The following is a 24271-nucleotide window of genomic DNA, read 5'->3' as shown; positions in this document are numbered from 1 at the left end:
ACGTTTGGCACACCCAAAGCACTCCTACGGTATCCGGGAGTTGCACGATCTCATGGTCTAAGGAAAAGATACTTGACATTGGAAAAGCTCTAGCAAACGAAACTACACGATCTTTTATGCTATGCTTAAGTTGGGTCTTGTCCATCACATCATTCTCCTAATGATGTGATCCCGTTATCAATGACATCCTATGTCCATAGTCAGGAAACCATGACTATCTGTTGATCAACGAGCTAGTCAACTAGAGGCTTACTAGGGACAGGTTGTGGTCTATGTATTCACACATGTATTACGATTTCCGGACAATACAATTATAGCATGAATAAAAGACTATTATCATGAACACAGAAATATAATAATAACCATTTATTATTGCCTCTAGGGCATATTTCCAACAGTCTCCCACTTGCACTAGAGTCAATAATCTAGTTACATTGTGATGAACCGAACACCCATTGCGTCCTGGTGTTGATCATGTTTTGCCCTAGGGAGAGGTTTAGTCAACGGATCTGCTACATTCAGGTCCGTGTGTACTTTACAAATATCTATGTCTCCATTTTGAACACTTTCACGAATGGAGTTGAAGCGACGCTTGATATGCCTGGTCTTCCTGTGAAACCTGGGCTCCTTCGCAAGGGCAATAGCTCCAGTGTTGTCACATAAGAGAGTCATTGGGCCCGACGCATTGGGAATCACCCCTAGGTCGGTAATGAACTCCTTCATCCAGACTGCTTCCTGTGCTGCCTCCGAGGCTGCCATGTATTCCGCTTCACATGTAGATCCCGCCACGACGCTTTGCTTGCAACTGCACCAGCTTACTGCTCCTCTATTCAAAATATACACGTATCCGGTCTGTGACTTCGAGTCATCCGGATCTGTGTCGAAGCTAGCGTCGACGTAACCCTTTACGACGAGCTCTTCGTCACCTCCATAAACGAGAAACATATCCTTAGTCCTCTTCAGGTACTTCAGGATATTTTTGACCGCTGTCCAGTGTTCCTTGCCGGGATTACTTTGGTACCTTCCTACCAAACTTACGGCAAGGTTTACATCAGGTCTGGTACACAGCATGGCATACATAATAGACCCTATGGCCGAGGCATAGGGGATGACACTCATCTCTTCTATATCTTCTGCCGTGGTCGGGCATTGAGCCGTGCTCAATTGCACACCTTGCAATACAGGCAAGAACCCCTTCTTGGACTGATCCATACTGAACTTCTTCAATATCTTGTCAAGGTATGTACTCTGTGAAAGGCCAATGAGGCGTCTTGATCTATCTCTATAGATCTTGATGCCTAATATATAAGCAGCTTCTCCAAGGTCCTTCATTGAAAAACATTTATTCAAATAGGCCTTTATACTTTCCAAGAATTCTATATCATTTCCCATCAATAATATGTCATCCACATATAATATGAGAAATGCTACAGAGCTCCCACTCACTTTCTTGTAAACACAGGCTTCTCCATAAGTCTGTGTAAACCCAAACGCTTTGATCATCTCATCAAAGCGAATGTTCCAACTCCGAGATGCTTGCACCAGCCCATAGATTGAGCGCTGGAGCTTGCATACTTTGTTAGCATTCTTAGGATCGACAAAACCTTCCGGCTGCATCATATACAACTCTTCCTTAAGGAATCCGTTAAGGAATGCCGTTTTGACGTCCATCTGCCATATCTCATAATCATAGTATGCGGCAATTGCTAACATGATTCGGACGGACTTCAGCTTCGCTACGGGTGAGAAAGTCTCATCGTAGTCAACCCCTTGAACTTGCCGATAACCCTTAGCGACAAGTCGAGCTTTGTAGATGGTCACATTACCATCTGCGTCCGTCTTCTTCTTAAAGATCCATTTGTTTTCTATGGCTCGCCGCTCATCGGGCAAGTCAGTCAAAGTCCATACTTTGTTTTCATACATGGATTCTATCTCGGATTTCATGGCTTCTAGCCATTTGTCGGAATCCGGGCCTGCCATCGCTTCTTCATAGTTCGAAGGTTCACCGTTGTCTAACAACATGATTTCCAGGACAGGGTTGCCGTACCACTCTGGTGCGGAACGTGTCCTTGTGGACCTACGAAGTTCAGTGGCAACTTGATCCGAAGCTTCATGATCATCATCATTAACTTCCTCCCCCGTCGGTGTAGGCACCACAGGAACATTTTCCCGCGCTGCGCTATTTTCCGACTCGGAAGGGGTGACTATCACCTCATCAAGTTCCACTTTCCTCCCACTCAATTCTTTCGAGAGAAACTCCTTCTCTAGAAAGGACCCGTTCTTGGCAACGAAGATCTTGCCTTCGGATCTGAGGTAGAAGGTGTACCCAATAGTTTCCTTAGGGTATCCTATGAAGACGCATTTTTCCGATTTGGGTTCGAGCTTTTCAGGTTGAAGTTTCTTGACATAAGCATCGCATCCCCAAACTTTTAGAAACGACAGCTTAGGTTTCTCCCCAAACCATAATTCATACGGTGTCGTCTCAACGGATTTAGACGGTGCCCTATTTAAAGTGAATGCGGCAGTCTCTAAAGCATAACCCCAAAATGAGAGCGGTAAATCGGTAAGAGACATCATAGATCGCACCATATCCAATAGAGTGCGATTACGACGTTCGGACACACCATTTCTCTGAGGTGTTCCAGGCGGCGTGAGTTGTGAAACTATTCCACATTTCCTTAAGTGTGTACCAAATTCGTGACTTAAATATTCTCCACCACGATCTGATCGTAAGAATTTTATTTTCCTGTCACGTTGATTCTCAACCTCACTCTGAAATTCCTTGAACTTTTCAAAGGTTTCAGACTTGTGTTTCATTAGGTAGACATACCCATATCTACTTAAATCATCAGTGAGAGTGAGAACATAACGATATCCTCCGCGAGCCTCAACACTCATTGGACCGCACACATCGGTATGTATGATTTCCAATAAGTTGGTTGCTCGCTCCATTGTTCCGGAGAACGGAGTCTTGGTCATCGTACCCATGAGGCATGGTTCGCACGTGTCAAATGATTCGTAATCAAGAGACTCCAAAAGTCCATCTGCATGGAGCTTCTTCATGCGCTTGACACCAATGTGACCAAGGCGGCAGTGCCACAAGTATGTGGGACTATCGTTATCAACTTTACATCTTTTGGTATTTACACTATGAACATGTGTAGCATCACGTTCGAGATTCATCAAGAATAAACCATTGACCAGCGGGGCATGACCATAAAACATATCTCTCAAATAAATAGAACAACCATTATTCTCAGATTTAAATGAGTAGCCATCTCGAATTAAACGAGATCCAGATACAATGTTCATGCTCAAAGCTGGCACTAAATAACAATTATTGAGGTTTATAACTAATCCCGTGGGTAGATGCAGAGGTAGCGTGCCGACGGCGATCACATCGACCTTGGAACCATTCCCGACGCGCATCGTTACCTCGTCTTTTGCCAGTCTCCGTTTATTCCGTAGTTCCTGATTTGAGTTACAAATATGAGCAACCGCACCGGTATCAAATACCCAGGAGCTACTACGAGTACTGGTAAGGTACACATCAATTACTTGTATATCACATATACCTTGGGTGTTGCCGGCCTTCTTCTTGTCCGCTAAATATTTGGGGCAGTTCCGCTTCCAGTGACCACTTCCCTTGCAATAAAAGCACTCAGTCTCGGGCTTGGGTCCATGCTTTGACTTCTTCCCGGTAACTGGCTTACCGGGCGCGGCAACTCCCTTGCTGTCCTTCTTGAAGTTCTTCTTACCCTTGCCCTTCTTGAACTTAGTGGTTTTATTCACCATCAACACTTGATGTTCCTTTTTGATCTCCCCTTCCGCTGATTTTAGCATTGAATATACCTCGGGAATGGTCTTTTCCATCCCCTGCATATTGTAGTTCATCACAAAGCTCTTGTAGCTTGGTGGAAGCGACTGGAGGATTCTGTCAATGACCGCGTCATCCGGGAGATTAACTCCCAGCTGAGACAAGCGGTTGTGCAACCCAGACATTCTGAGTATGTGCTCACTAACAGAACTGTTCTCCTCCATTTTACAGCTGAAGAACTTGTCGGAGACATCATATCTCTCGACCCGGGCATGAGCTTGAAAAACCAGTTTCAGCTCCTCGAACATCTCGTATGCTCCATGTTTCTCAAAACGCTTTTGGAGACCCGGTTCCAAGCTGTAAAGCATGCCGCACTGAACGAGGGAGTAATCATCAGCACGCTGCTGCCAAGCGTTCATAACGTCTTGGTTCTCAGGGATTGGTGCTTCACCTAGCGGTGCTTCTAAGACATAATCTTTCTTGGCAACTATGAGGATGAGCCTCAGGTTCCGGACCCAGTCCGTATAGTTGCTGCCATCATCTTTCAGCTTGGTTTTCTCTAGGAACGCGTTGAAATTGAGGACAACGTGGGCCATTTGATCTACAATACATAGTGTAAAGAATTTTTAGACTAAGTTCATGATAATTAAGTTCATATAATCAAATTATTTAATGAACTCCCACTCAGATAGACATCCCTCTAGTTATCTAAGTGAAACATGATCCGAACTCAACTAGGCCGTGTCCGATCATCACGTGAGACGGACTAGTCAAGATCGGTGAACATCTCCATGTTGATCGTATCTTCTATACGACTCATGCTCGACCTTTCGGTCCTCCGTGTTCCGAGGCCATGTCTGTACATGCTAGGCTCGTCAAGTCAACCTAAGTGTATTGCGTGTGTTCCGAGGCCATGTCTGTACATGCTAGGCTCGTCAACACCCGTTGTATGCGAACGTAAGAATCTATCACACCCGATCATCACGTGGTGCTTCGAAACGACGAACCTTCGCAACGGTGCACAGTTAGGGTGAACACTTTCTTGAAATTATTATAAGGGATCATCCTACTTGCTACCGTCGTACTAAGCAAATAAGATGCAAAAACATGATAAACATCACATGCAATCAAATAGTGACATGATATGGCCAATATCATCATGCTCCTTTGATCTCCATCTTCGGGGCACCATGATCATCTTCGTCACCGGCACGACACCATGATCTCCATCATCATGATCTCCATCATTGTGTCTTCATGAAGTTGTCACGCCAACGATTACTTCTACTTCTATGGCTAACCGTTTAGCAACAAAGTAAAGTAAATTACATGGCGTTATTCAATGACACGCAGGTCATGCAAAATAATAAAGACAACTCCTATGGCTCCTGCCGGTTGTCATACTCATCGACATGCAAGTCGTGATTCCTATTACATGAATATGATCAATCTCATACATCACATATATCATTCATCACATCTTCTGGCCATATCATATCACATATATCACTTGCTGCAAAAACAAGTTAGACGTCCTCTAATTGTTGTTGCAAGTTTTTTACGTGGTTTGTAGGTTTCTAGCAAGAACGATTTCTTACCTACGTATGACCACAACGTGATTTGCCAATTTCTATTTATCCTTCATAAGGACCCTTTTCATCGAATCCGTTCCGACTAAAGTAGGAGAGACAGACACCCGCTAGCCACCTTATGCAACTAGTGCATGTCGGACGGTGGAACCTGTCTCACGTAAGCGTACGTGTAAGGTCGGTCCGGGCCGCTTCATCCTACAATGCCGCCGAAACAAGAAATGACTAGTAGCGGCAAGAAGAATTGGCAACATCAACGCCCACAACTTCTTTGTGTTCTACTCGTGCATAGTAACTACGCATAGGCCTGGCTCATGATGCCACTGTTGGGAATCGTAGCATAATTTAAAATTTTCCTACGCTCACCAAGATGCATCTATGGAGTCTACTAGCAACGAGGGGAAAGGAGTGGATCTACATACCCTTGTAGATCGCGAGCGGAAGCGTTCCAATGAACGTGGATGACGGAGTCGTACTCGCCGTGATCCAAATCACCGATGACCGAGTGCCGAACGGACGGCACCTCCGCGTTCAACACACGTACGGTGCAGCGACGTCTCCTCCTTTCTTGATCCAGCAAGGGGGGAGGAGAGGTTGATGGAGATCCAACAGCACGACGGTGTGGTGGTGGATGTAGCGGCTCTCCGGCAGGGCTTCACCGAGCTTCTGCGCGAGAGAGAGAGGTGTTACAGGGGAGGAGGGAGGCGCCAAAGGCTGTAGTGTGCTGCCCTCCCTCCCCCCCTTTATATAGGCCCCCAAGAGGGGTGCGCAGCCCTTGGAGATGGGATCTCCAAGGGGGGGGGCGGCGGCCAAGGGGGGAAGGGGTTGCCTTGCCCCCCAAGGCAAGGGGAAACTCCCCCCCCTAGGGTTCCCAACCCTAGGCGCATGGGGGGAGGCCCAAAGTGGCGCCCCAGCCCATTAGGGGCTGGTTCCCCTCCACTTTCAGCCCACGGGGCCCTCCGGGACAGGTGGCCCCACCCGGTGGACCCCCGGGACCCTTCCGGTGGTCCCGGTACAATACCGATAACCCCCGAAACTTTCCCGGTGGCCAAAACTGGACTTCCTATATATAATTCTTCACCTCCGGACCATTCCGGAACCTCTCGTGACGTCCGGGATCTCATCCGGGACTCCGAACAACTTTCGGGTTTCCGCATACATATATCTCTACAACCCTAGCGTCACCGGACCTTAAGTGTGTAGACCCTACGGGTTCGGGAGACATGCAGACATGACCGAGACGCCTCTCCGGTCAATAACCAACAGCGGGATCTGGATACCCATGTGGGCTCCCACATGTTCCACGATGATATCATCGGGTGAACCACGGTGTCGAGGATTCAATCAATCCGTATGCAATTCCCTTTGTCAATCGGTATGTTACTTGCCCGAGATTCGATCGTCGGTATCCCAATACCTTGTTCAATCTCGTTACCGGCAAGTCTCTTTACTCGTACCGCAATGCATGATCCCGTGACTAACGCCTTAGTCACATTGAGCTCATTATGATGATGCATTACCGAGTGGGCCCAGAGATACCTCTCCGTTTACACGGAGTGACAAATCCCAGTCTCGATCCGTGCCAACCCAACAGACACTTTCGGAGATACCCGTAATGCACCTTTATAGTCACCCAGTTACGTTGTGACGTTTGGCACACCCAAAGCACTCCTACGGTATCCGGGAGTTGCACGATCTCATGGTCCAAGGAAAAGATACTTGACATTGGAAAAGCTCTAGCAAACGAAACTACACGATCTTTTATGCTATGCTTAGGATTGGGTCTTGTCCATCACATCATTCTCCTAATGATGTGATCCCGTTATCAATGACATCCTATGTCCATAGTCAGGAAACCATGACTATCTGTTGATCAACGAGCTAGTCAACTAGAGGCTTACTAGGGACAGGTTGTGGTCTATGTATTCACACATGTATTACGATTTCCGGACAATACAATTATAGCATGAATAAAAGACTATTATCATGAACACAGAAATATAATAATAACCATTTATTATTGCCTCTAGGGCATATTTCCAACATTTCGGTCCTCCGTGTTCCGAGGCCATGTCTGTACATGCTAGGCTCGTCAAGTCAACCTAAGTGTATTGCGTGTGTTCCGAGGCCATGTCTGTACATGCTAGGCTCGTCAACACCCGTTGTATTCGAACGTTAGAATCTATCACACCCGATCATCACGTGGTGCTTCGAAACAACGAACCTTCGCAACGGTGCACAGTTAGGGTGAACACTTTCTTGAAATTATTATAAGGGATCATCTTACTTACTACCGTCGTTCTAAGCAAATAAGATGCAAAAACATGATAAACATCACATGCAATCAAATAGTGACATGATATGGCCAATATCATCATGCTCCTTTGATCTCCATCTTCGGGGCACCATGATCATCTTCGTCACCGGCATGACACCATGATCTCCATCATCATGATCTCCATCATTGTGTCTTCATGAAGTCGTCACGCCAACGGTTACTTCTACTTGTATGGCTAACGCGTTTAGCAACAAAGTAAAGTAAATTACATGGCGTTATTCAATGACACGCAGGTCATGCAAAATAATAAAGACAACTCCTATGGCTCCTGCCGGTTGTCATACTCATCGACATGCAAGTCGTGATTCCTATTACAAGAATATGATCAATCTCATACATCACATATATCATTCATCACATCTTCTGGCCATATCACATCACATAGCACTTGCTGCAAAAACAAGTTAGACGTCCTCTAATTGTTGTTGCAAGTTTTTACGTGGTTTGTAGGTTTCTAGCAAGAACGTTTTCTTACCTACGTATGACCACAACGCGATTTGCCAATTTCTATTTACCCTTCATAAGGACCCTTTTCATCGAATCCGTTCCGACTAAAGTAGGAGAGACAGACACCCGCTAGCCACCTTATGCATCTAGTGCATGTCAGTCGGTGGAACCTGTCTCACGTAAGCGTACGTGTAAGGTCGGTCCAGGCCGCTTCATCCTACAATGCCGCCGAAACAAGAAAAGACTAGTAGCGGCAAGAAGAATTGGCAAACTCAACGCCCACAACTGCTTTGTGTTCTACTCGTGCATAGTAACTACGCATAGGCCTGGCTCATGATGCCACTGTTGGGAATCGTAGCATAATTTAAAATTTTCCTACGCTCACCAAGATGCATCTATGGAGTCTACTAGCAACGAGGGGAAAGGAGTGCATCTACATACCCTTGTAGATCGCGAGCGGAAGCGTTCCAATGAACGTGGATGACGGAGTCGTACTCGCCGTGATCCAAATCACCGATGACCGAGTGCCGAACGGACGGCACCTCCGCGTTCAACACACGTACGGTGCAGCGACGTCTCCTCCTTCTTGATCCAGCAAGGGGAGAGGAGAGGTTGATGGAGATCCAACAGCACGACGGCGTGGTGGTGGATGTAGCGGGTCTCCGGCAGGGCTTCACCAAGCTTCTGCGAGAGAGAGAGAGAGGTGTTGCAGGGGAGGAGGGAGGCGCCCAAGGCTGTAGTGTGCTGCCCTCCCCCCTTTATATAGGCCCCTGGGGGGTGCGCCAGCCCTGGGAGATGGGATCTCCAAGGGGGGGGGCGGCCAAGGGGGGAAGGGGTTGACTTGCCCCCCAAGGCAAGGGGGAAGCTCCCCCCTAGGGTTCCCAACCCTAGGCGCATGGGGGAAGGCCCAAGGGGGGCGCCCCAGCCCACTAAGGGCTGGTTCCCTTCCACTTTCAGCCCACGGGGCCCTCCGGGATAGGTGGCCCCACCCGGTGGACCCCCGGGACCCTTCCGGTGGTCCCGGTACAATACCGGTAACCCCCGAAACTTTCCCGGTGGCCGAAACTTGACTTCCTATATATAATTCTTCACCTCCGGACCATTCCGGAACCTCTCGTGACGTCCGGGATCTCATCCGGGACTCCGAACAACTTTCGGGTTTCCGCATACATATATCTCTACAACCCTAGCGTCATCGGACCTTAAGTGTGTAGACCCTACGGGTTCGGGAGACATGCAGACATGACCGAGACGCCTCTCCGGTCAATAACCAACAGCGGGATCTGGATACCCATGTTGGCTCCCACATGTTCCACGATGATATCATCGGGTGAACCACGGTGTCGAGGATTCAATCAATCCGTATGCAATTCCCTTTGTCAATCGGTATGTTACTTGCCCGAGATTCGATCGTCGGTATCCCAATACCTTGTTCAATCTCGTTACCGGCAAGTCTCTTTACTCGTACCGCAATGCATGATCCCTTGACTAACGCCTTAGTCACATTGAGCTCATTATGATGATGCATTACCGAGTGGGCCCAGAGATACCTCTCCGTTTACACGGAGTGACAAATCCCAGTCTCGATCCGTGCCAACCCAACAGACACTTTCGGAGATACCCGTAATGCACCTTTATAGTCACCCAGTTACGTTGTGACGTTTGGCACACCCAAAGCACTCCTACGGTATCCGGGAGTTGCACGATCTCATGGTCTAAGGAAAAGATACTTGACATTGGAAAAGCTCTAGCAAACGAAACTACACGATCTTTTATGCTATGCTTAAGTTGGGTCTTGTCCATCACATCATTCTCCTAATGATGTGATCCCGTTATCAATGACATCCTATGTCCATAGTCAGGAAACCATGACTATCTGTTGATCAACGAGCTAGTCAACTAGAGGCTTACTAGGGACAGGTTGTGGTCTATGTATTCACACATGTATTACGATTTCCGGACAATACAATTATAGCATGAATAAAAGACTATTATCATGAACACAGAAATATAATAATAACCATTTATTATTGCCTCTAGGGCATATTTCCAACACTTCCTAGTGAAGATGTCGCTACTCATCTAAATAGCTTCGTTGATATGTGTGATATGCAAAAGAAGAAAGATGTTGACAATGATATTGTTAAATTGAAGCTATTTCCTTTTTCGCTTAGAGATCGTGCTAAAGCTTGGTCGTCTTTGCCTAAAAATAGTATTGATTCCTGGAACAAGTGCAAGGATGCTTTTATCTCTAAGTATTTTCCTCCCGCTAAGATTATCTCTCTTAGAAACGATATTATGAATTTTAAGCAACTTGATCATGAACATGTTGCACAAGCTTGGGAGAGGATGAAATTAATGATACGTAATTGCCCTACGCATGGTTTAAATTTGTGGATGATTATACAAATTTTTTATGTCGGATTGAATTTTCCTTCTAGAAATCTTTTAGATTCGGCCGCGGGAGGCACTTTTATGGAAATCACTTTAGGAGAAGCTACTAAACTCCTAGATAATATTATGGTTAATTATTCTCAATGGCACATTGAAAGATCTACTAATAAAAAAGTGCATACGATAGAAGAAATTAATGTTTTCAGTGGAAAGATGGATGAACTTATGAAATTATTTGCTAGTAAGAGTGTTTCTTCTGATCCTAATGATATGCCTTTGTCTACTTTGATTGAGAATAATAATGAATCTATGGATGTGAATTTTGTTGGTAGGAATAATTTTGGTAACAACGCGTATAGAGGAAACTTTAATCCTAGGCCTTATCCTAGCAATTCCTCTAATAATTATGGTAATTCCTACAACAATTCTTATGGAATTTTTAATAAGATGCCCTCTGAATTTGAGACTAGTGTTAAATAGTTTATGAATTCGCAAAAGAATTTCAATGCTTTGCTTGAAGAGAAATTGCTTAAAGTTGATGAATTGGCTAGGAACGTTGATAGAATTTCTCTTGATGTTGATTCTTTGAAACTGAGATCTATTCCTCCTAAGCATGATATCAATGAGTCTCTCAAAGCCATGAGAATTTCCATTGATGAGTGCAAAGAAAGAACCGCTAGGATGCGTGCTAAGAAAGATTGCTTTATAAAAGCGTGTTCTTCTAATTTTTATGAAAACAAAGATGAAGATCTAAAAGTTATTGATGTATCCCCTATTAAATCTTTGTTTTGCAATATGAATCTTGATAATGATGGGACTGAATATGGTCCACCTTTACCTAGAAGGCGTTCCAAAAATTCGGAGCTTTTAGATCTTGATGCTAAAATTGATAAAAGTGGGATTGAAGAAATCAAAACATTAGATGTTAATGAACCCACTATTTTGGATTTCAAAGAATTTAATTATGATAATTGATCTTTGATAGATTGTATTTCCTTGTTGCAATCCGTGCAAAATTCTCCTCATGCTTATAGTCAAAATAAAGCTTTTACCAAACATATCGTTGATGCTTTGATGCAATCTTATGAAGAAAAACTTGAGTTGAAAGTTTCTATCCCTAGGAAACTTTATGATGAGTGGGAACCTACTATTAAAATTAAAATTAAAGATCATGAATGCTATGCTTTGTGTGATTTGGGTGCTAGTGTTTCCACGATTTCAAAAACTTTGTGTGATTTGCTAGGTTTCTGAGATTTTGATGATTGCTCTTTAAATTTGCACCTTGCGGATTCCACTATTAAGAAACCTATGGGAAGAATTAATGACGTTCTTATTGTTGCAAATAGTTTAAGCACTATGGCAACTATAGTGTAAACATCATGACAACTTTTGGGCAAAAAAAATTAGTCGAAATATATCAACATGGGGTGTAGTTTTGAAGATCTCATCAAGACGGATTTAATGGTGAAAACAGATTTTTAATTCACTTTTTTAATTAGGAGATAAAAGATTTTTAAGCCGAGAACTAAATTTTTTTCTGATGATGTCATCTATTCATACATGGCAAAATGAGTGGTGATGGAGGCGTGTGGGCGATGTGCAAACACCCACACGTGTGGGCGTTAGTTTTTCTGAAAAACTAACGCCCACACGTGTGGCATCTTGCACATCGCCCACACGCTTCCTTTACCACTCATTTTGCCACATGTGTACAGATGACATCAGCAGTTTTTTTTGGTTTTTGGCTTAAAATGTTTTATCCCCTAATTAAAAAACAAATTAAAAATCCGTTTTCACCATTAAATTCGTCTCGACGAGATCTTCAAAACTAGACCCCATGTTGATATGTTTCGACGATTTTTTTGCCTAAAAGTTGCTATGATGTTTACACTGTAGTTGCCATAGTGATTAAACTAAAGTTGTCATGCGGCAAATTTCAGTTTGTAGAGTATGACAATTTTAGTATTTTGATGATGGCAACTCCAGTACTTTGACCATAAAAATTATTTTTTTATAAACCATGGCAATTTTAAGTGCATGTATCATGGCAATTTTAGTTTATGGTTTCATGGCAAGCCTAGTTTCTTAATTCCCCATTCTATAAATGTCAAAATTTACTTTTAAATGTAGAAAAAAAATAGCTGAAACATATCATGACAACTTCAGTGTAAACACCATGGCAATTCATGTGGAATAGATATGACAACTTTTAACCAAAAAAATTCGTCGAAATATATTGATATGAGATCTAGTTCCGAAGATCTCGTCGCGAGCGATTTAATGGTGAAAACGGATCTTCAATCAGATTTTTCATTTAAGAGATAAAACATTTTAAAAACTGAAAATCCAAAAAGATTTCCACATGCATGCATGCGATGTCGTGGCACAGTCTATGTGTTATAAGACGTGTGGGCAGGTTTCGCTCTCACCACACGTGTGGACGTTAGCGTTGTTCAAATGGAAAAAAGAACACCTTCCACTGTGCTGGCGGCCCCGTCAGCACCGTCATCCTACCTGGCCGCATTCCCCGCGCGCATACACAGCTGGCCCTACAGTTGGTTAGTAAGATACACCGCGGTGGAAACGCACGAGACGTGACGACACGGAGGCGAGGAAACGAAGACGGAAGGAAGAGCAACCGGCAGCACAGCCCTCAACTCAAAGCAAGGGGAAGAAGGCTTCCAGTCCAATCAAGCCCCGAAGGGTCAAGCAGGAGTCGAGGGAGAGCGGGGTCGGCATGGGGATCGTGGAGACGTGGGTGCGCGAGAAGCCCATCCGCACCTTCCTCTCCCGCCTCTCCCGCCAGTCGGCCGCCGCCTTCGCCGCTTCCACCACCTCCCGCTCCCCCGCGGCGGCAGATAGCGAGGGCGGCGCCGCCGACGGAGGCATCCCGCAGCTCTCGTCCGTTGCCAACTCGGTCGTCTCCCGCTGCTCACGGTACGCAGGGGCCTTCCCAACCTCAAACTCGCTCCGTATAGAAGACTACTAGTAGTAGGGGTCGAGGGTTGAAGTTCGATTCAAGCCATGTACTCTTTGCTCCTCGACTCACTCACCCAACTGTTGCTGATTGCTTGCCCCAAATTCGTTGGATCGGTTCATCTGAGGCGTGTGCTTAAATGCTCCTATATCTGAAATCATCTTAGCCTGTTCAGCACCTATGATATGATTGCTCGCTGACTGTTAATTTAATTTGCTTAATTCGATAGGAAGCGCCTGCGTGCGTTTCTGTATTACTTATTTTCTCCCCTTTCGTTAAGCAAAAAATAGCAGCGTGCTTTCAATCTCATCGTTGGCGGTAGACAGTAGTTATTGTCCTCGGGGTGGGTAGAGTACAGGAGTTGATGTATCTAGAATACTCTCTTTTAGTTGGACATGAATTTATAGTGCTTCAATGGATCTCCCTGTGAGTTTCAGGGATTCACATGGTTTTGGTGTATATATGACTGTTGACATTGACTTTCTTCATGCATAGGGCATAATGTCTGTAATTTCGACTTCACCGTTTTGCTAGACTGCACATTCAATTGATATATTCTGCATCTCCAAGATTCACTGACTGAAAAGAATGGACCAATCAGCATAGTTACACCACTACCAGGTTAATCGTAATTTAACTTCCATCTAAAATTAGCTCATATAGAGAGGAAATGGGACTGCTAATTTTCTCTGCATAAACTGTTACATTCTGTAAGTAGAGAGTATAGTAATAGCCTGTATGCAAAATATCGTCCTATAAATCAGTTAACTGGCCAATTAATGCCCTACTCGCCAGCTGGCCGATCAATTACTAGTTAACGATTTCCTGAACATTGGTAATAGCTAGTTATTTTTTTGGACATTTGTATGACACACTTCAATATTTCGCTAATGCCCACATGTCATTACTCGTATAAAAAAAAGAGCAATTGGTGGTAATGGCCCGTTTGCTTCTACTTGTACTAACCGTGAAAATTGAATGATGGGGCTGCTGATTTCTCTGAATGAATTCTTACATTGTGGAAATCGAGTGTAATAATAGCTATCTATTTCTGGACATTTATTGATATATATGACACACTTCGATTTTGATACTCTGCTAATGCCCACATGTCATTACTCCTATAAAATGTGATAATTGGTTGTTGCATATGATTCGCTATCAATGGTTGAGACTGAGATGGGATTGCCAGATTGCTCATCACCCAACTTAAATATGTTTTGCAAAGACACCCTGATCTATCACGATTTTGTGGATATACCTAGCAACACCTCAATTCCATAAAGCAATTAGTCTGACATGTAGTAAAAAGTTGTGGCCCCTAGCAAAGCACCAGGTTTCTTGATAGTAATTGCTAGATATACAGTGGTTCTTACTGTATCTGGTCTTGTTGTGTGAGCAAAAGTAAAGCAGCATAAGTTAGCCACAGTCGAATCAGCTAAATCTGAACGCACCTTTTGATCAAGTCAAGTTCTATACTTTGAAGAACGTCGTAATTAGCCTTAAAACATGACATCACCCTTATTCGCTCCCAAAATTTCCACTGTTATACCCTTCCATTCATATCGTTGCTGTGATGTCTGACAAGTTTCTACTTCAGTTCCTCTCAAAATGATTAGTTCTAAAGTCAAGTGCTTAGCTTCCTCAGTTTTACATTTCAGGATTCTTGCTGTTGCAACTGAGAACTTGCAGCAAAGTTATGAGGCTGATTTCCCAGATAATTGTAAGGAACCCAATACATATGCCAGAGAACTATTAGAGTACTGCTGCCACAAAGCTCTTCATGAAGTAACTACACGTCCAGACTATTTGTCTGATATGAATCTTCGTCGTTTAATGTTTGATATGATGCTTGCTTGGGAAAACCCAGGTGCTGAGGAAGGATTGCTAAAAAATGTGAGAAATCTTCATTGCCACAGTTGGTCACCATATACCATTCATCTTCCCTTTTTTCTTTATCAAACAGTGCTGTTTGGAGCATAAATAAATAAATGACACCTGCATTTTCTGAAGAGAAATTTACAGTTCTAACTTTATGATATTCATTATTCTTTCTATTTATTGTGATTGTCAGAATTCTACCTCGTGTAATCCCGTGGAGATTGAAGATGAAGACGAGGGATCAATTTTCTATGCGAATTCCACAAGTTTGGCTGTTCAAGTTAGTTCTGTTTACATAACATTGATTTTTTGTTACGACCACATCTCTTCATGTGTGTGCACATGATGATTTAGTGCTGTTCATTTTTAGGTCAACGACATGAAGACAGTTGGATTAAGTGCTTTTACACGAATAGCGCCTTCATGCCCAATAATAGCTGACTTGGTTACTGTCCACAATCTGTTTGATGCACTTACGTGTTCATCTGGTGGCCGCTTACATTATTTTGTATACGACAAGTATCTCAAAAGTTTAGACCGGTAAGGAATACAGTTTATAGATGATCAAATTCTCATTATTTATTTGCCCTACCCTTTGTTAATGTCTATGGAATCAATGTATGAATATCCTTTGATCACTGTTAGTGATGGCTTCAAATTAATAGACCAAGTTCGTATTCTCTACAACTATAGTTGCGGCATTAGGTGTTTTTATTGTGGAATTGATACTTTATTGGTAGTGCTTTCTATCCTGCCCCAGGGTTTTTTCGGGGACATTGATTTAGAAGCTTTCCCAAACAAACCTTTTGACCAGGAAAAGGGTATGCTATGAATCTATGGTTGATTCAGTAAATACATTAAGAGAAATATCCATGTTATTATGTAGGGTATTCAGATCTATCAAAGGAGTTATGCAGTCATCCCTTGCTTCAAGTTTTAATCTTGATGCTGGGGAATGTATCGTAGCTATTGATGGTGACAAGCCTATTCATCCTGTATTGCAGCATATTGGGATATCAGCTTGGCCAGGTGAACTGACTGACTGGCATTTGATTTTCATTTTGCAGGCATGCTTCATTTTAGGAATCCACTAATCATCTCTTTATTTTTGGCAGGAACATTGATCCTTACAACACATGCTCTTTATTTTCAGAGTATCAGAGTTGGTTATGGTGATAAGATTGTTAAATATGATTTAGCAACAGATTCAAATCAAGTGATCAAGCGAGATTTTACTGGACCATTGGGTGTTCGTCTGTTTGATAAAGCTGTGATGTACAAATCAAGCACTTTGTAAGTATTGAAATGGGAAGAGTTCTCTAGTACTTATGTTACTGACCACTGTAGGTGTACTTTCATAGGTTTCCTTCAAAACTAACAGCACCATATTTGCAGAACAGAACCAATTTATTTCGACTTTCCTGAGTTAGGGAGCCCCTCACGAAGAAACTATTGGTTAGCAATCACTCGTGAAGTAATGCAGGTGAATAGATTTATCAGAAAATTCAACCTTGAAGATATTCAGAGAGCAGAAGCACTCTCAAAGGCTGTCCTGGGCATCTTGAGATACTCTGCTGTGAAAGAAGCTTTTCATATTGCTCCCTCTCACTTTAAGACAACACTCACTTTTAGCTTAGCTGAAAAGCTCCCAAAAGGAGATATGGTATTAGAGGCCCTATACAACAACTACTTCCAACTGTTGGACACTTCATTGAGCCATTTGGCAACTGAGCCAGCAGTTGACAAAGCACCGCAGACTCATTCTGTACCATTTTCATTATATGCTCTCTCTAGAATGGGATTTAACTTGCTGAAGAGAAAAAATGAAACTGGAAAGGAGATAAGCTTTTGTGCTGTTTGTGTTGGTGTAACAAAATCTCTGGAGGCTGCTTTGCAAGAGTCATTTCTTTATTCTGAAAGAATAGAGGCAGCACGTGCTACAGTTGATCAAGTGAAGGTGGAAGGTCTTGATGCAAATGTAGCCCTCATGCAGGTGTGCTGATAAGATCAACTTAAATTGTTCTTTTCCAATGGTCACACCCAAGTGGTGTATTGTACAAGTACATTATTGCTATTTGATTTCTGATGGTTGGCCCTTATTTTGCAGGAGATACTTTTTTCGTTCATTCATGCAGGCAAACTTATTTACTCTTTAACCAAGTGGGAAGATCCTCTGAAATCATTTTTGTTCTTAGCTTTTATCCTCTATGTTATCCAAAGGTAATTTCGTTGTGGTTGCAGGATCTTATCAAGTATGCTTACGTATATCGCTTTGCTTAGTATGTCTTTTCTTTGTTATGTAGCGGGCTTGTCAGTTACACTGTACCCTCTGTTTTCATAGTCTTTGCTGTCGTTATGCTTTGGCATAAGTACAGTGAAGAAGGGAAACTGTTGGAAGTGCTTGAAGTAAGACCCCCTCCAGCTAAAAATCCTGTCGAGCAAATCTTGATCCTGCAGGAAGCTATATCCAAGTTGGAAGACACCCTACAGGCTGTAAATATTGTTCTTCTCAAGTTCAGAGCTCTCTTGTTTGCAGCTGTTCCAAAGGTTTGTCCTTGCTGTTGCTTTCGAATACGGGTCTGTTTATTGAGGGATATAGCCTAGCAAACTCACAGTGCTTCGATATACCTATGATAAACGATCCCTTGACATGACTAACACTTGGTGTATTTTGTTTTACAATTTGATAGTACAACTTAGTTATAACATTTATTCGGCTTGTTAGATATGAGCCATTTCTAGCCCAATATGCATCTAAACATCTGTGATAGGTTACATTTAGCATTGCACATCATTTCAAAATAAGTTTTCTTTGTAACTATGCAGTGAGATCAAACCGTCATAATGCTAATCTCCAATTTTTGGGTATGCAGGCAACTGAAATAGTCGCAGTGGCACTTCTTGTTGCAGCTGCGGTTGTCGTGTTGATGCCTCCTAAGCATCTGCTCCTGATGGCAGTCCTGGAGGTTTACACGAGGGAGATGCCATTAAGGAAGCAACACACAGAGAAGTTCCGAAGACGAATTAAAGAGTGGTGGGCCCGTATTCCAGCCGCTCCTGTACAGATGATCAGACCTAAGGAAGACAAGAAAAAGATATGACTATGAGCTCTGTGTCCATTGCAACTAAGAGCTCACAATTTTCCCCAATTGCCTAGGCAGCTAACATGTACAGATATCACCCCTGATTACCCTGTGAATCGTTTCTACAGTACATTTGTAGTGCTGAATGCTAATGATGTCTCCTGATTAAAAATGTAATCATTGTACATTTGTCATTGTTATCGATGCATAAAAAGCTACAGATATGTCTATACAAACAGTTGCGTTGGATTATTGGGCTTCCAAGTTCCGATGCAAGTTCTGTAAGCAGAGAGAGTTCTCTTTTTGTTCCCGACGGCTATGAAGGTTGCCTAGATCGTGTTATTTTGCGGCCTCGAATTGACAAACTTCAGGTGGTTCCGAGCCGTTGCTTATGCGCGCTCTTTCCCGACAGTAATAAGTTGTTCAAGTTTCTTGTTACAGTGTTGGCGGGCAGCAGCATTGAGCAACGGCGGTAGGTAGCGGCAGGGGCATTCCTACCTACCTACCCCTCCCCTACTAAAGCGAAACCAAGGAGCGATGATTGTTTGACTTCTCTCCACCAGAATTCGCGCAGACAGCAAACGAGCAGGCAAATCTCCCGCAATGGCCGCCGCTGCATCGTCGTCCTCCCCTCCGGCGGTCATCACCTGCCGAGGTGACCAATCCGCCCTTCTGGTTTCGTCGCGTGCGTGCGCGTGTGTGTTCTCCTGACTCGTCGGTGTTTGGTGGCGTGCAGCGGCGGTGGCATGGGGGCCGGGGCAGGCGCTGGTGATGGAGGACGTGGAGGTCGCCCCGCCGGGGCCACTGGAGATCCGCGTCAAGGTCGTCTCCACCTCCATCTGCCGCAGCGACGTCACCCAGTGGCAGTCCACGGTACGCACCGGCACCCTCCGACTCCCCTGCATTTGCATCTTATTCATTCCAGTCTTGTCTGATCGCCATCTCCTCTGAACTCTGTTCCCAACCGCAGGCGCAGCCCGATCTGTTCCCCAGAATTTTCGGGCACGAAGCATCCGGGTCCGTATCACAATCTCTCTCGCTCTCTCCTTTTGCTTCACTGCTTACACAAGTCACAATGCTGACAGCCTAACACCTTCGGTCTGCAGGGTGGTCGAGAGCGTCGGGGAAGGAGTGACCGAGTTCCAGGTGGGAGACCACGCGCTCACCGTCTTCATCGGGGAATGCATGAGCTGCAAGCACTGCGTGTCGGGGAAAAGCAACATGTGCCAGACGCTCGGCCTGGAGAGGAAGGGCGTCATGCACAGCGACCAGACCACCCGCTTCTCCATCGGCGGGAAGCCCGTGTACCACTACTGCGCCGTGTCGAGCTTCAGCGAGTACGCGGTTGTCCACTCTGGCTGCGCGGTCAAGGTCAGCCCCACCATGCCCATGGACAGGATATGCCTGCTCAGCTGCGGCGCCTCTGCAGGTACCCTTTACTTTGCCCCATGCCCTTCTCCTTCTGAAGCTATATAGTAGTATTTGTTTGGTGCGAAGAATTGTTGGTGTTCAAATTATTCAGTCATCTTCCGTGGTGGCATGTTTTAATGGTATCTGATCATCCGCTGTTTATATGTTATAAATCCGTTCTTTAGGCCTTGGCGCGGCTTGGAATGTTGCTGATGTATCCAAGGGATCAAGTGTAGTTATATTTGGTCTGGGAACAGTAGGACTTTCGGTGAGTATCTACGGAGGCTGCTATTGTATGTAAGTTGAAAACACATATCGAGAAATGCAATTCTGAGGCCCAATCTGCTGATTTAGGTCGCTCAAGGTGCTAAGCTACGGGGAGCTTCCAAGATTATTGGAGTAGATACCAATCCTGATAAGCAAGAAAAGGGTATTTTTGCAGTACAAAATAATAACTGTATGCTTCTGTAGCAATATTTTTCTGTGAACTTACTTGGTGTGTCTGTGGCACAGGGAAGGCTTTTGGTGTTACAGATTTTATTAATCCTGCCGAACTGAATGAGCCTGTTCAGCAGGTACTTTTCCTGAAGTTTTTGGGTTTGCTTCGTTACATGATGATTGTGGAACCGGGCTCCCTCGGTTAGGGGAGGCATATGGAAAAATTAAATTAGATCAAATTGACTGAGAAACTTGAACTACTAATCAATTACAGTTTATATGACTATCTTAACTGCATCTTTGGTGTACAATTGGCATTCTGTTTACGCAAACAAACTGATGTGCTCACTCATAGACTGTGCTAACATTTAAATTTCATAAAATCTTAAAATAAAGCAAGATCACAAAAGTTCTTTTCCTAGGCAATACTTGTCCAACATACTTTGCCAGTATAGGTCAAAATATTGTTGTGGTACTGGTTTTCATTTCTAATGTTTTAACTTTTAACTCATTGATCCCAACCTAAACAACATAGGAATGATATTTATTTTCATCCTTTCAGGTAGTAAAACGGCTTACTGATGGAGGGGCTGATTACTCTTTTGAATGTGTGGGTGATACTGGAGTAGTCTCGACTGCATTGCAATCATGTTCTGATGTAATTTTCTGTTCATCTTTTTCATTTCTAGTAATCGTGTGCCACAAAGTTTACTATTATGTTCAGATGCATTTTCTCCTCTCATGTTTGGTCTTGTCAGGGATGGGGACTGACTGTAACTCTTGGTGTACCAAAAGCAAAACCAGAAGTTTCTGCTCATTATGGATTGCTTCTCTCTGGAAGAACACTGAAGGGGTCTTTGTTTGGAGGATGGAGACCCAAATCTGACATACCTTTGTTAGTGGAGAAGTACGCAAACAAGGTAATTTGGAAAACTGTTGCAGAACCAAATGTTTTGTAATGCTTTTTCCAACTTTCAGTTAACAATGCTAAATTAAGCAACTGAACTTCATTATTCGTCTTGGTGTAATTAGTCTGTCCCTCTTTAGTGTGGCGTGAGATGGTTGAGGCAACTAGACATGATACTAGTATAATGGACGAGACATTGCAGAATCAACAGTTGCCACACAAAATAGATTCAATACATGTGGCATGTGTAATATAGTTTTCAACCGCGACAAATTATTTGGAAAGCGTAGACCTCAAATATGCATTGACCATTCTGTCATGTAACTTCTCAGGAAATCCAAGTTGATGGCCTTGTCACACATGATATGCCATTCAGTGACATCAACAAAGCGCTTGAACTGATGCTACAAAACAGGTGTTTGCGATGCGTGATTCACATGCCAAAGCGACAGGATTGATTTATACATCAGTGCCATCATACCTGTACAATTTTGGTGGTTTTCTCATCAGTAATTTTTCACTTGATCTGCTCCTGGCTCGAGTTTTCATGACATCAACATATTGAAGCTCTAGCGCCATTCTCTATTGGCATCTCACCTTGGAATTATGGTGTTATAGTTGTTGAGGAGATTACAAATCATACTGACATTCCCTTGGAATTCCTCATATGTCCGACCTCAAGAATTATTCATGTAATCTAACTTGTTAAAAATTGATCTGTTAGTGATTGTAATGTTGTATGCATGTTCGGTGCATTGTGCAATATTGTTCTAATATTTGAGCTTCTTGATTGCGATGAATTATGTAAAATTGAATGTTCTAAAAATGTAAATAAAATCATTTCTTCTTATGGACGAGTTATACATTATTTAGATCGAGGATCCATTGTATGGTCCTTCGTAATGAATTCTATTTTCAAAATCATGAAACCTGTTATTTGTGTGCGCTTCAAGGGCTATCCTCGGCTAGTAACCACTCTTAGTACTATCTGTTAAAGTTCAACTGTGGAAGCACCATGTCTCAAAATATGTACTGCCATAATATTGTTTTTATCCAACTATGTGTCATGTAATATGCGCATTATGTACATATAATTTCTCTTGAAGTTCTCCGTAAAAAAAAGAATCTCTTGAAGTTAAACAGGTTGCGGGTCCCCTTTTAGCACTTTTTGACACCAAAAAAGGATCACAGAAGTTCACAGAATGGACTGAAATCCATCCTGTGATTTTAGTAAGCAGCACCGGGTGAAAGGATATACTGGATGCTTGCTTTATACACATTTCTAGCACAGTTGGTGGCTAGAAATCTGTCAACAAAAGCATTTGTGTAATTCAAACGAAAATATCTGTCTGTACAATGCTCTTCAGATCCTTGGACTAGCTTGGTAATTCATTTTAACTGGTCGACATTAATAAAATTGTTTTTCTTTCTAACATTCGGCGTAATAGACTTCGTTTCTCACTTTTGCCCTCTAAAGTGTTGCAGAATTTATGCTCTTTTTCAGCTGCGGAGGAGTTATCCCTTTTAGAAGAAGGCCTTCTTTCTTGCCTGAGCTTGGTAACGAAACTTCATTAGTGGTTAGCTTCCTTCTTCAACAGTGGGTCTAATTGGGGGAGCTCATATTCCTCAGGATTTAGGGCCAAAGGGAAATCTGGCAATGGAGGCGGCGGTGTGATGATCTGGCTGACTCCGGTATTTGATGGTCTGAATTTAGAAAATATTTATGATTAACATCTGTTTCATTAAAGGTAAATAATTGTCACCCCTTCTAGAAAATATTAGTATTACCTTTCTTGGGTGTTAAGGTCCTGGTTATTCTGGAGCTTGCTTAATGTCTCTTTTGGGATCATGTCCAAGAGATGTTTGGTTGTTCCGAAAGGAGTTGAGATCCTGCAACATTACATGTTCAAAATTCAGTCTCCATTTTGATTGCTTCAAACAAAACTCTGCAAGTTAAAATATTCAACTACTCCCTCTGTTTCTAAATATAAGCCCTTTTTAGAGATTTCAATATGGACTACATACGGATGTATATAGACATATTTTAGAGTGTAGATTCACTCATTTTGCTCCGTATGTAGTCTGCATCTGAATCTATAAAAAGGCTTATATTTACCCAAATGATAAGCATCACACGTGTGGCACGAAGTAACACCGCCCTGACGTTTTTACTCTAAAGCTGCCATCCGAAAAAAAAACCAAAAAAACTGATACTTGCCATCCAAAATCCAAACAGAAAGTTGCCATGCTTCACAACTAAAGTTGCCATCCTCGGGTAACTAAACTTGCCAACAAAAAACGTCAGAGCGGAATTGCTTCGTGCCACACGTGTGGCACTTATCAGGGTCCTATATTTAGGAACGGAGGGAGTATTATGCAATGCAACAATAATGACTGTGTGCATCTTGTGACACAGAGGCTACTATGCAACAATAGCTTTCAAATAGCAGGCTCCTCGGAATTATATCCTCCTTGCGCTAGCTTGTTCATACTAGGCCTAGAAATCACCAAATGGCACAGTAGTAGATTTGGGACAGGTAAATCAAATCCTAAAGAAGACTAAAAATTGTCAACTGACCTTGATGTCGGAGGAGTTGAATGGAAGGCCTTAGAGGCTCTTTTGCTCTCTTTCAGAAACTCCTCTGACGCTTGTAGGGATGATATTGCCATCTCTTGTGATTTCTCGGTGTTTCCCTCATCAAGAATCAACCCATGGAAGTAGTATGCAGCAGCCTGACAAAAATATAAAGAGCAACAGTACCGATTTAAATGTCTCTAGATAGCAAGGTAAAGAGATCTACATATTATCTATCTGTCGCCGCGTCGAAGAGTACACGGCTGAGTTCTGCTCCTGAGCTGGGCGGTACACGGCTGAGTTTTGCCCTCACGTAGCTCCACCATTGGTGGCATCCAAATAATTTTTTTCCATTTCAAGCCATGGAACACATTTGCAATTTGAAAATCAAAATAACTAACATGTTCGCGACCGC

The 24271-nt window shown here is 43.3% G+C and overlaps 3 protein-coding genes across 10 annotated transcripts in view; 2 read left to right on the top strand and 1 right to left on the bottom strand.

The window, feature by feature from the left end:
- Positions 1-13207: 13207 nt before the first annotated feature.
- Positions 13208-18777, top strand: LOC123144918 (uncharacterized). Of its 2 annotated transcripts, XM_044564180.1 has the most exons (11): positions 13259-13522; positions 14058-14183; positions 15224-15458; positions 15637-15723; positions 15814-15983; positions 16330-16472; positions 16559-16736; positions 16839-17436; positions 17551-17663; positions 17747-17990; positions 18317-18777. In XM_044564180.1, the coding sequence occupies exons 3-11, from the start codon at positions 15381-15383 to the stop codon at positions 18542-18544; spliced, it is 1839 nt and encodes a 612-aa protein (XP_044420115.1). In that variant the 5' UTR covers positions 13259-13522; positions 14058-14183; positions 15224-15380; the 3' UTR covers positions 18545-18777. The 2 variants fall into 2 exon arrangements, with proteins under 2 accessions (XP_044420114.1, XP_044420115.1); XM_044564179.1 differs by lacking the exon at positions 14058-14183 and having other exon boundaries at positions 13208-13522.
- Positions 18778-18967: 190 nt separating this feature from the next.
- On the top strand, positions 18968-22131 carry LOC123144920 (alcohol dehydrogenase-like 6). The gene is made up of 10 exons (XM_044564189.1): positions 18968-19181; positions 19263-19399; positions 19497-19543; positions 19633-19955; positions 20122-20204; positions 20291-20366; positions 20450-20511; positions 20937-21032; positions 21133-21294; positions 21614-22131. Exons 1-10 carry the CDS (start codon positions 19130-19132, stop codon positions 21737-21739), a joined length of 1164 nt encoding a protein of 387 aa, XP_044420124.1. The 5' UTR covers positions 18968-19129; the 3' UTR covers positions 21740-22131.
- A 405-nt stretch (positions 22132-22536) lies between these two features.
- LOC123144919 (uncharacterized) overlaps positions 22537-24271 on the bottom strand; it is a 5619-nt gene continuing 3884 nt past the window's right edge. For all 7 annotated transcript variants that reach the window (XM_044564183.1, XM_044564184.1, XM_044564185.1 and 4 more), the window contains 3 exons: positions 23860-24014; positions 23070-23171; positions 22537-22985 (listed from right to left, as the gene is read on the bottom strand). In XM_044564183.1, the coding sequence (XP_044420118.1) occupies positions 22853-22985; positions 23070-23171; positions 23860-24014 (390 nt within the window). In that variant the 3' untranslated portion in view covers positions 22537-22852. The remainder of the gene's footprint in view (positions 22986-23069; positions 23172-23859; positions 24015-24271) is intronic.

Source organism: Triticum aestivum, chromosome 6D (genome assembly GCF_018294505.1).
Source record: "Triticum aestivum cultivar Chinese Spring chromosome 6D, IWGSC CS RefSeq v2.1, whole genome shotgun sequence".
Classification (NCBI taxonomy): Eukaryota; Viridiplantae; Streptophyta; class Magnoliopsida; order Poales; family Poaceae; genus Triticum; species Triticum aestivum.
This window is presented reverse-complemented; position numbering and strand designations above follow the sequence as displayed.